The following is a 12,286-nucleotide window of genomic DNA, read 5'->3' on the forward strand; positions in this document are numbered from 1 at the left end:
GGGCTTAATGATGGCCCAAGTCTGTTGAGTAGGAAATTTCTGCATGTTTGTTTTTATGATGATATTAAAAACAAAAAAAAAAAGAAATGTGACAAAAATACTTTGTGTTGTACAAATACATATTTAAGAAGAGCTCATTCTAACAGTCTTAAACGAGGGTTTATCTGGATTAGCTCCATTTGCTGGAGGGTCAAATTTGTAACATTTTTGAACTGCAGTCAGAGGCCATAGAAAATTATTCCAAGGGCCGCAAACGGCCCTCGGGCCACACGTTGGACACCCTGATTTGCGGGCTTAATAAAAACAGTAAAATAGAAGAATACCAGTGACATTTTGGTCTGACTTACAGATAATACTCCTAAAGATTTTATTTTTTTGGTCAGATTTGCTTCTCAAAGACGTTGTTGACATTTTTCTGGGAAGTTTAACTGAAAATTACAGACAAAACAAAAACGGGGTGCAAGTAAACATATAAAATATAAGTATGAGGACCTGTTAAAGGAGAGACTATGACCTCTATGAATGTCTGTATTCATCCCAACTCTGTACAAACCGAGTCCGAATGTGACCACAGAAAGCATGAAAAGCAGAGGCCCTTATTAAGAAACGTCGAGGTTTATTTTCGAGGTAAAACACAGAAGGGAAGCAAGTTGCGTGCAAAGACCGTGTCGTCTCTCGCCCGCCGGATGTTGTAAGTACCTGTATGGTTTTTTGTTTTGTTTTGTTTTTTTCATGTTCCGCTGCATGTGACGCCCCGCGGCGTCCGCTCAGTCCTTTCCCAGAAAGCGGCTCAGTGGTCGCAGCCGAACAGCTCCAGAGACACTCGGTGCTGCTCGGGCAGAGCCCTGGCGACGACGAACTGCATGACGCTCTCGAAGTGGTAGAAGTGGCTTCCCCGGATCACCTTGACTCCGTCGGGGCCGCACATGGCGGCGTCCACCTTCCTCAGGACGGAGATGGGGCGCTTGTTGGTGGGGACGCGGGGGGTGACGCTCAGGTTCACGTCGTAGATGTCCGTACCTGCGGGGGAGGCGGGGGGGGGGCAGCAGCGGGAAGGGAAACACAGGACATGACGTCAGACGTTAATTCATATGTGAAACTCCAGTGAGATTTGGTCACGTCTGGGAATTGATTAGGTATTCTTCAGTGCCTGATAAAAATGGAAGTAGAACATAGTATTTCTTGTTGCCTGTCATTTCTTTCTTTACCTCTTCCTAGTTTACATCCTTCTTTTCTCCCATTTTTGTATTTTCCATTCCTTCTTTCCTTACTGCTCCTCTTGTGTCCTAAACTCATTTCTTTCATTCATTACTTTAACCTTTTATCCTTCCTTTCTTCTTGCCTTCTTTTTTTCCTCCTTTTCTTTTCTTCCTGCTTCTGGTTGTTCAGCTGCCATATTTAAAGCACCTTAAAATGTATTTATATAATAACATATTGCGTATATAATTATGTGACCTCAGTAAGTATTAACTTGGTGAACGAACTGTAATATTTTATAATTTGACGTAAAGTCTGAAAAAATATACCTGGAAAATGATGGAATTTTTACATAAAAATCATCTTTTAATTTAATGTTTATCTGATGATTCCAAAACAATCAATTGCTTGAAGCAAAAAGTCAAATTGATTATTTGCATATATTTTTTAAATTTGAATACTTTCACATTCATAATTGTAATTATTGAATTATAGACTTAAATGCTTTCAGATGTAGCTCTATTAACATTAGCTGAAGGTGAAGGGCTTTTCTTTTCCACTCCAGTGTCAAATATAAACATTTTAAAGAGCGGCGAAAGCAGCCACGCCCCAGGAAGAGGATTCAAACTCACCTCTGTGTTTCGAAACCTCTTTACACATCAGAATTAAACATTTAAAGCCGTCGTTTCTCACGGTCCGGCTTCGATTGTGGTCTCACCTTTGATGATGTGAACAATGTGATGATCTTGGCAGACGAAGGCGGCGTTGATGGGGCCCTCGATGCCCAGCTCTGCTTTCACAGGCTTGGGGTAACCGGCGAGGTGGGTGTGAGGCTCGCCGACTTTGTAAACGAACAATTGGTTGTCCTGAACGGGAGGAAGAGAGGAAGTGAGTTCTCCATGTTCTCCAGATGACCGTGTTTGAACACGGCGGTGTCGCGTTACCTTGATCATGTAGAGATGGTCCTGGTAGGAGAAAACTGCGTCAACCTCGCTGTGCAGCTCCTTGAAGGCGCTCTCGGTGGTGTTTGAGGTCAGCGTGTCATTGTTGTCTTTACGGATAAAATGGTGGCCTGCGGAGAAAAAAAAAAAGGACTCGCTTGGAGAAGTTGGAAATGGTAACGCTGATAAACAAGGAGATTATCTAAAAATTGATATATATATATATATATATATATATATATATATATATATATACTGCCTTCCAGTTCAATTTTGACATTTACCAATGCGACTTATCCTTCTCTTTGCAGCCATGGAGGTTAATATCACATTTAATTTATATTTGTGGCACCAGCAACAGTCACTCATGACAATCTCTGGCTGTTTTCTTAAGCCGTACAATGAAATTTAACACATGTAGGTCATATTTATAATTCTGCTTATCAATAAATAATAATAATAATAATCTTGATCCTTTATTTTCAACATAAAGATGTAAAGATTTGTGTTTATCGCTTCACTTAAATTGGGAAATTTGTACATTTCTTGTGCCTAAACCTTTGGACCTTATCAAGAGCTGAATGACTTCTGCCTGAATTGTGACAAAAGAACAAGCGTAGTCATCCGTCATCGATGTGATGGGAAAAGAAAAAGAAATGCAAAAACTAAAACCGCAGATGACAGGATGAATATTTGGCCGCCATGTCTCACCTCTGAATGCGTAAATGTTCCCGGCATCGTCAGAAGTGATGGCGTCCAGGTGAACGCGGCTGCAGCGCTCTCTCTCCAGGTGGTCGCCGTTTTCCCCTGAACAAGTGAAATATCACTTTTTACAGCTGGACTTAAAGCCGACACGTTTCCCTTCTACTTCAAACCACAGATGCACTGATTAAGGCTTTCCAGGCCAGAGCCAGTTTGTGGTATTTTGAAGTCTAGATTGAAGATGTCAAGTTTGACCTATTCTGTTTTTCTCATTTCTTATTAAAGAAAGAGATGTGCTGATCTTGTAAGTCACTTTTTATTTTTCATGTTTTATGTCTCATTTAACTCTTTATTGGCTGTTGCTGTGGATTTTCCACAAACCAAATTAATGTTATTAATACAGCTAGCATATAGTCTGTGTTCCAGACATATTTCCAATGCAAACATGTAGAAAGCATCAGAATGAAACCACTTTGCTGCCATCCAAACGAAGGTTTACCAAATCACATCTACTCAGAATGTTTGATCTACGTTTACCAGTTTCATCTTCAAGTCACCAGCTCACACTTAGCTTTGCATTTCCCTGCAGCCGTCTGTTCTCCACTTACTGAACTTGGAGCACCTCATGAAGTAGTCGCGGGCCTCTTTGGGGTACCTCCCGTGCACCTCGCCGGTCTTCGGGTCGAACTTGGAGAACTGGTGTCCGTGGAAGCAGTAGTAGTGCTCCGTGAAGCGGAAGGCCGACGTGCAGTTCGGCATGGACTCAAACTCTTTCTTCTCCACAGCCTTGGTTTTCACGTTAAAGTGGAAGATCTCGTCGCCTGCGGAGAAAAAGAAAAAACCAAATAAGCACAAAATTTGCAAAAGTTGGAGATATGAAATGACTCAAAATGACACTTTTTTTTCTCAATCAGAGATGTTGTCCGATTAGAACTAGACCACCAAATGTGCGCGCTAACTAACCCTTGAAGAAGATCACAGAGTCTTTGCCACACTCTGACTTGGGGCACTCCACGGCCGCATCCAGGTGGTTCGGGATTCCAGGGAAGACCTCGGAGATGTCCTTGGGGTAGCCGACCACCAGCTTGTGCTGGAAATATCTGAACACCTTGTTGTCCTGTGTGAGACAGATCATCACATTCAGCTGCACAGATCAGCTGCACAGATCGTCACATTCAGCTGCACAGATCATCACATTCTCTTCCAGGAACTTCACAATGTGTCTCTGTGAGACTCTGCAATTCATTTTCAGAATTTGTCTGCTCAGGTCATACAAAATTGATTTTGTACGACGGAGTATTTGGGCCGTACTAAGGAAAAATAAAGTTACAAAAATCAAGTCATAATATTGCGAGAATGAAGTCAAATTGTGGCAATAAAGTCAAAACGATGAGAATAAAGTTGAATAAGACTAAATTTGAAATAATATCCGAATAAAGTCATGAAAATATGATAATATTAGAATAAAGTCATAGTATTATGAGAAAGAAAGTCGTGGTAATATAAAAATAAAGTTCTGCAAGAAAAAGAAGTCATAATAATATGAGAGCTAAGTAGAAACAAGGTGAGAACAAAGTCAGAATATATATATTTTTTGCACTACTTCTCCATTGTTTTCATATGACTTTATCCTCAAATTATTACTATTTCTGAATTCAAATCCAGACCTTCATACTTTGCTGCACTTTTCTGTTTTTGTTTCTGGTGCAAACTCAACAAAACCTCGAGCTCTTTTGCCGGAGCGTACCAGGAAGAAGAACATGTGGTTGTGGTGTGTGGGATCGTCCTCAAAGTGCATGCGGAAGGCAGCGTCTACATGGCCCAGATGGTGGTGGTCGTCCAACTCAGCGAAAGACTTGTTTGACAGCTCGGCCTTCCCATGGAAGCCCTTGAACAAGTGGTCGCCTGTCAGCAAAAACAAACACAGAGTCTTTACACTGATAAACACACTTGTTGCCTCCCATATCTTTTGAGGCTTCTTGTGTGTTTTGTACCAGGAAAAAGGAGTTAGAGTCCCCAAATGTTCACTATAACGGGACCCACCTTTGAAAAAGTAGGGAATCCCCTCCTCGTTTTCTGCGACTGCGTCCATTTCAAGGCCCTTGCAGCGGTCGAGGACAGCTGCAGGACATGAGAATGCGACGGTAAAATGACAGGAGGAGGATTTTGCTCTGAAGATATGCAGATTTCCTTATCTCTCAAAAAGTATTCTTTTTGTAAACTCACCTGCATGGTGCTGGTCTCCGTGTTGGCCTGGGCGTACATGTTGGTCTGGGCGTCCATGCTGGCCTTGGTGTTTATCCCTGTGAAAAAGCGAAAAAGAAACTTGGCTTTTCAGAATTTCTCATTGTTTCCATCATATTCGTTTGATTATACATTCAGGATTTTATTTAAACTTGACAAAGGTGGACCTGTAAATAATAAATATAGTAATAGGCTGATTTAATTATTGTAACAGATGCAACAGATAGCAGGTAAAGTTTACCATTCATTTAAATATATAAATATTTGATTTTCTAAATTGACTTTGGGAGACATAAACAGCAGAGCACAGCTCAAGTTTTTGTCAAACATGGATTACATAATGAGCTTGCAGTTGCATGAAAAGTAGAAAAATTTCAACATTCCCAAACTTCCTGATTGTTTAATTAGGTTAAAATCGAGGCTACTTACTGGGCCCATGCCAGAGCAAGAGCCAGGCACATCAACAGAATATGGGGCAGCAGCTTCATGACGACTTGTCCTCTGGTCCAGTAGGCTGAAGACCTGGGCAAAAGGTACCGGCTGCAGCTCCAGCATCTGCTTATATTGCAGCCAAGTTCACGTGGGTGTCATGACGACAGGCGCCAAAGGGAGGGGGGCGGTGAGGGACAATGTGCAGAAGCCGTGGGTTTGTGAAAGACGCCCACAGCGTTTTGTGTTCCCTGGTGTTGTGACCCTGAGTCCTCGATCCCACCTCTGCAGAGATTCAGAGAGTTTGCACCACAAAACTCCAGTCAATAGATGATTATTTTATGTGAAACCTTATCTTAGTCGACTCTATTTTCAGATGCATTTTATTACAATAGGGTAATAAAATGCAGACTCTGTGAAAAAACAATTTTCACAGAGTCTGACCAATTTCTTTAGTCCCTATTTAGTCATGTGAATGTATAAAAAATATCTAAATTGAAATACTGTCAAGATTTTATTTTATTTTTTAACTTGTGGAGCATTTTTGCTTTCAATGGGAGAAAATGTTGCAATGTGCAAATTTGATCAAATGTGTTTTTCTATTAAGTACTTCTGACTATAGAAAAAAAACAACATTTCTTTCATTTCTACTGCAACAGAGTGGAAAAGAAAAGTGTTTAAGTCTTGTACTTTGTTTTAGTTTAAATCCTGAAGGGCAAAAAAAATCAGATTTTTCTTTGTCTTTTTTTAAGTGCTTTTTCTCATCCAACACACGGGGAAAGAAATTTTTTTTTTTTTAAAGCATTTTGTCTTGCTTTAGTAAACGGCAAGAGAAAAAGGTATTTCTGTTATTATTTTACTTTAAAAAAAACTAAAATGTGTTTCTCTTTTCTTGCATGCTGGATGAGAAGAAAAAAAACAAACAGAGAAATATTTTTTTTCATTTGCCTTTCAGTACCTAAACAAGAAAAAATGACCTGGAAAAATATTTTCTTCTTTTTCTTTTGTGTTGAATGCAAAGTAAGAAAGACAGATTTTTTTGTAAGATGAAACAAAAGCAAGACTTAAAACATGTTTTTTTCTTCTAGAACTTTCCAGAGGTCTGGCCAAAGTTCTGGCCAGAACAGGTCCGACTCTGGTCCAGGAGGTAACTAACCCAGCTGTCCTCATAAGATAAATAAAAAACGCTGATAGCTGCACTTTACAGACCTCTCAACAAAGTGTGGTGCAATGACGCTGCGGTGAACATTAACTTACAATTGTGTATTGACTTCTTCATATGTTATCAGTGGATTAATTTTGCTCTGTTGATTGGTCCTCCACATAAAAAATGAAAATGTTTATCTTTAGTAACTTCATATTTATTGTTATACTAAAATATTCGAGAAATCTTCTCTGTAAAATGAATCAATAGATTATAGGTAGCTTCAATTTATGGAGTTATTCCAAAGCAGATTCTTGATGTGGGGGCAGTGGTGGAAATGTAGGAGTTCACCCTGCAATCGGTGAATCACTGGTTTGATTTCCGGTTTGATTTCTGGTCCACCCGCCCATTTGTGTCCTTTGGCAAGACGCTTCACCCGCCTTGCCAGCCGGTGTTGGGCTGATAGCGCTACATTGCAGCCTCGCTTTTTCGGACTGACCCAGGGCAACTGAATGAAAGGCAACATTTCCTCAAGGAGCCTCTCGAGAGTTCATAGTTCATGTCTGGTGCCTGGCTCCAAAACAGTTTTGCAATGCATTTTAGTAGGATTGTCTTTATTACTTTTTAATTCTTCCTGAAGAACTTCAAATCAAACATCAGAGTGTCGTGACACTGTTGTTTAATGATGCTGTATGTTGACACTGGGTTGAATGATAAAACTGTGATTTACGGAGATGGTTTAGGATCCACATGCAGGCAGGAGACAGACAGAATCATGGCAAGAAGAAGAAGAAGAAGACGATTAGGGTGGAGGATGTGCCAAAGATAAAGAAAACGATAAGAGACACTCCGGGTGATGCAGAAAATGAAAACATTGGAGTTTCACACTGCAGATGGATAATGCTGCTGCTGCTGCTGCTGCTGCTGCTGCTGCTGCTGCTGCTGCTGCTGATGATGATGATGATGATGATGATGATGATGATGATGATGATGATGATGATGATGATGATGATGATGATGATGATGATGATGATGATGATGATGATGATGATGATGAGTCAGGTTGGACAGACGTGTTTCCAGTACTGGAGACACTGGACATGAAGGATCTAGAGACGATGCCAGGGTCCATGAATCTGGAGATGATGATGAGCTTCTTCAGTCAGCATAGGGGGTAGATGGTTGGTTGGATGAAGACACAACAGTACAACTTGGACCTAATACCTCAGAGTCAGTTGAGTAGAGGACAACTTAACCCTCAAGTAGTGAACTCTCATACGCTAGAAGTTGAGACAACTAGACGCTGGACACTGGACAGGTCATCAGTCCCACCAACGGGTCGAGTGGTGATAAGACAATTTGTTATGTTTACATGCCTTTAGCTTTTTGGAAGACGGTGGAAAACCTGGGAGAATCCACACAAGCATGAGCAGCAGAACATAGAAATTACTTTCGATCACTTTCAAACGACCTGTTACCCGCAATCTAAATTTTTCAGACAACATCATTAAACCCTTCACAGTGTTTTTCTGGATCCCCCATATCAGTTGCTTCAGCCTCAACTTCTGGTTACATTTATGCTCAGTAAAAACTTGGCTTTCTTGCATCTTCTTCAGTTTTTAATATCTTCTCTTTAGCATTAAACAAAAAGGGTTTGCTGCTTGTTTTGTGTGACCTCGTTCAAGTAGACAAAAGCTTTGCAAACAAAGTGAGTTAATGTTGAGCAACAGGGCCCCATAGAAATTAGCACACAGTCATGTTTGGGGCCTCAACCTTGACTGAGGAAAAACAAAACTGAGTCACGTCGTCCACGTACTTTTGACAGCATGTCAAAGGTTTTCTCTTTGCTCTGCTCATGGATTCAGACAATCTTTAATTTTTGTTTGAGATTTGTTTTGGGAAAGCATTTTATATTTTGTATTTCTTCACATTTGAAAAGACTTATGAAGACACAGTGAGGAATTTATCTAAGGGTAGAAACCTCTGAAACACTTCTGTAAGAATAAACCTTAGAGAAAACCAAGTGAAACAATCCCCCAAATCATAAAAAATAAACAATAATTGTTATAGTGATCTAAAAAAACAAATAGCATTGCAAAAAATGATCAGGTCATGTGTCTTCATACATGAATGAATTTGAGAGACTCTCCATTCTTTATCCAGAGGATGTAATATGGATAAATGGGTTTAGGTTTGACTTTTAAACAAAGTTCAAAAGTATGTTTAGTGAAATATTTGACTCATTTTTCAAAATTGTATTTGTGAGATAAGGCACTGATGTTGGACAATCTAGCTGTCTCACTGTTACTCATTAAAAATGTGTCACAGCCGGTTGAGGTCAGGATTCTGTGGATACCAGGGAACTTATTCATTTATGGTTTTATGGGCCTTGATGAAACACGGAGAGTCCATCCTCAAACTGTTTCCACAAAATACAGGAGATCTACAAGAAACTGTCCAAAATGTCTTCACATACTCAAGAATTGAGGTCAAAAGCAACTCATGAAAAATGTCCTGACATCATAGTCCTCTCTGCACCAAACTTTACTCTTGACACAACTCTTGAAGCCAAGTTCTGTACTTTTGGCAACTACCAAAGACTGGTCCACTGATTGCCAGACATCAACACGATACTCTAGACCAGAGGTGTCAAACTCCAGTTCTCAAGGACCGCTGTCCTGCAGTTTTTAGATGTGCCACAGGTACAAAACACTGGAATGAAATGGCTTAATTACCTCCTCCTTGTGTAGATCAGACCTAATTACTCTATTCAGGTGTGGTGCAGCAGAGGCACATCTAAACTTTGCAGGGCAGTGGTCCTCCAGGACTGGAGTTTGACACCTTTGCTCTCGACTCTAGAGTCCATCCAGTGCTTTGCGTTCCCCTGGGTGACGTAAGGATTGGCCCTTTCTCCTCCCACAGAAGGGCTCGTCTGGCTCTGAAGCTCCAGGTCCTGGTCTTCAATTACATCTCTAGAAACTGTCTGTGTTGGACTCTGCCAGCTCCTGGCTGACCTCCAGCACCTTTGCACGACTTTCCTTGGTCAACATCCTCCAGCCTCTTCACCTTCACCTAAATGAATCCCATTATCCAGACCAGTCTGTTTCCTCATGTTTGTCTTGAGTATCATCTTAAATTATTCCCTGGACGTTTGGACACAAAAGCCAGCATTCTTCTATGGCCATCTCAGTCTCAAAGCATAAATCCTACACCAATCCTGTGCAGTGAGATAAACTGATCTGAACCAGTTTATTGCTCTACATAATAGAACTTGATTGTTGTTGTTTTTTGCAGCCCTAATAGTGTCATGGTGCATACATGTTTGTCATCCTCTGACACACAAGTTTCACAAACACACTTTGGTTTAAAGACTGATATGATTTTTTCAATCATATCAGTGACAAAATTGTGTTTGTTAGCGTCGGCATCTTTCTGCTGGTGAAAAACAAAGTTCCCAATAACATTATGTAACAGGGACATGGTTCAAATGAGTTCGTATTGTCAGAGAATTGGGTTTTGGATGAAGGGTTCAACATGCTGGGCCAAAGTCCAAACGGGGAGGAAGATGAGTCAGGTGAAGAGTGAACCCACTTACACTAAGTCAGAATGATCAAACGTAGATGTTTGTGGAAGATTGTTCAGACAAAGAACAACATCTGACCTGCCAGGCGGAAACCTACTGGAGTTACTCTTTGCTAAGTGTTAAAAACCTACTTTTTGTAAATACAGACGATATAAAACCCAGTGGAAAAAGGTTGGATAGATGTGTCATTTTAAGTTAGAGACACAAATGGGCTTAAAACAGGAATACTGACACACAAATAACAATAGAAAACATTTAAACTTTGAAACTGAAATTAAATTACATCAATTTACTCCTCAAATTTATTTCAGTCCTAAAAATCCTTTATTAGATCTTTACATTTGCACTCAAATAATCTCATACTCTCAAATGCAATTCTATAGCATTATTTCAAAAATGTTAATTCAATTTTAGGTGCTTATTGCTGTAAAATGATTGGTCATTTAACTCTGATTTCATTAGATTTGCCTTTAGAGATGTAAGTCTTACGTCTTAGGGAAATGCAAACCCTCATACAGGATGAAATCAATAATAATACTTCAGTTTTCTTGTGGAAATTGTGTTTTTATTTGTATTTAAGGAGATGAATATGTTGCTTCAATAAGTTAACAGATGTCTGTGTATTACCACTAGCATCCACCAGGGGGAACTGTTGCTCTCATATTGACGACAAACAAAAAGTTTGTTTTCACATTTAAAGAAAAGCAAATGTCTATTTAGAGAGATTAAGATGTACAGAATTAGCAAAAAAATGTTTTTACAGTGATTTTCCTCCAGGTTTAAATGATTGGAAGGTGGTACTTAATATTGTACAAGAAACTTGTGAAATTACAATAATAAAACTTCCTAAAACCCAAATCTGAAGGCACATGTGCAGCAGCAGAAATCAGTAAAAGGCTTTTTTGTTTGTTTTTCACTTAACTTCAAGCAGCTGAGCTGACTTTGATGCTTGACTTACATTTTCAGTTTCCTCTGTGATGTGAATTATCAATGAGTTGAAATAATTCAGAGCATTAGCTTAGATCTGCTCATTACAGATGCATGGACTAACTTCTAAGAAGCCGTGGTTGTTTCTCCAACATTTCACATGAACATTGTTAGAAATAAGCCTCGTTAATCTCAGGTCTTTTGTAAATCTCTGAATATTACAAACAGAAAAATGTAAGAGTTGCACAAGAAAATATTAAAAATATATTCAGGAAAAATAGGTGGATTGATGTCAAAATTTGCTATAATACCAATTCCTGAAATGATCGCAATTATCTTAAATGGTTTTAAAAAACGAGAGATGCACCAATAAGGCTTTTCCTACCCAAGATCCCATTTCCAGTCTTGTTTGATGTCTAATCCGATTTTTTAAATTAAGCATTAGTACTCATGAAAGGACTGAGAGGTAGCAGTTTTGAAATCCACACAGAGTGAAGAAACTACAGAATCATCACCATCAAATAACATGATCCCATGGTAAGTTGCATAAAAAGTGGTTTGATAATGTTCTTTAGACCAATAAAAAGATGGCAGCTGTTTTTCTTGGCTATCAGAGCCAATAAAGGGGAAAAAACGGGTCAACTGCAACCTGGTGACTCATTGGTGCATCTCCTGCCAAAAAAACCTTTCACTACCTGTGAACTTTGGAAATGGGTTCCTAATCTTTCCCAGAATGATGAATGAAAACAATTGCTTCTCTAAACTCAGCTGCTGGTGACATTGTGCTAACACACACCTGCATGCCTCCTGAGAACAAAAACAATCTCCTGTTTTCATAAAGGTGATTAAATAATCAAACAGATAATTAGCAGCGTATGGTTCCTGCGTTTCCTCCCATGACTGGACTTTACAGTCATTCAATTTTTTGTTTCCTAATATCATTTGACAATTCACCTAAAATAACGATTTAAAAAAAAATTAATAAGTCTGCTTCTTAGCAAAGTCTCTTTCTTTCTTTTTCTTCGCTGTTTCCGTATATTGTTCGCAGACTTTTGCAGTTCAGTTGAACTCAGTCCAACACACAGACTGTCCTTTGTTTCCTACCAAACACCATCAGGA

General features: G+C 39.5%; 1 protein-coding gene across 1 annotated transcript; it reads right to left on the bottom strand.

The window, feature by feature from the left end:
* Positions 1-596: 596 nt before the first annotated feature.
* hpxa (hemopexin a) lies at positions 597-5,663 on the bottom strand. The gene is made up of 10 exons (XM_008432630.2): positions 5,514-5,663; positions 5,067-5,143; positions 4,884-4,961; positions 4,588-4,745; positions 3,804-3,957; positions 3,449-3,661; positions 2,850-2,945; positions 2,142-2,269; positions 1,916-2,063; positions 597-1,020 (listed from the first exon to the last, which is right to left on the bottom strand). The coding sequence occupies exons 1-10, from the start codon at positions 5,570-5,572 to the stop codon at positions 791-793; spliced, it is 1,341 nt and encodes a 446-aa protein (XP_008430852.1). The 5' UTR covers positions 5,573-5,663; the 3' UTR covers positions 597-790.
* Between the last annotated feature and the right edge of the window lie 6,623 nt (positions 5,664-12,286).

This window comes from Poecilia reticulata, chromosome 2, assembly GCF_904066995.2.
Source record: "Poecilia reticulata chromosome 2, P_reticulata-male-v2, whole genome shotgun sequence".
Classification (NCBI taxonomy): Eukaryota; Metazoa; Chordata; class Actinopteri; order Cyprinodontiformes; family Poeciliidae; genus Poecilia; species Poecilia reticulata.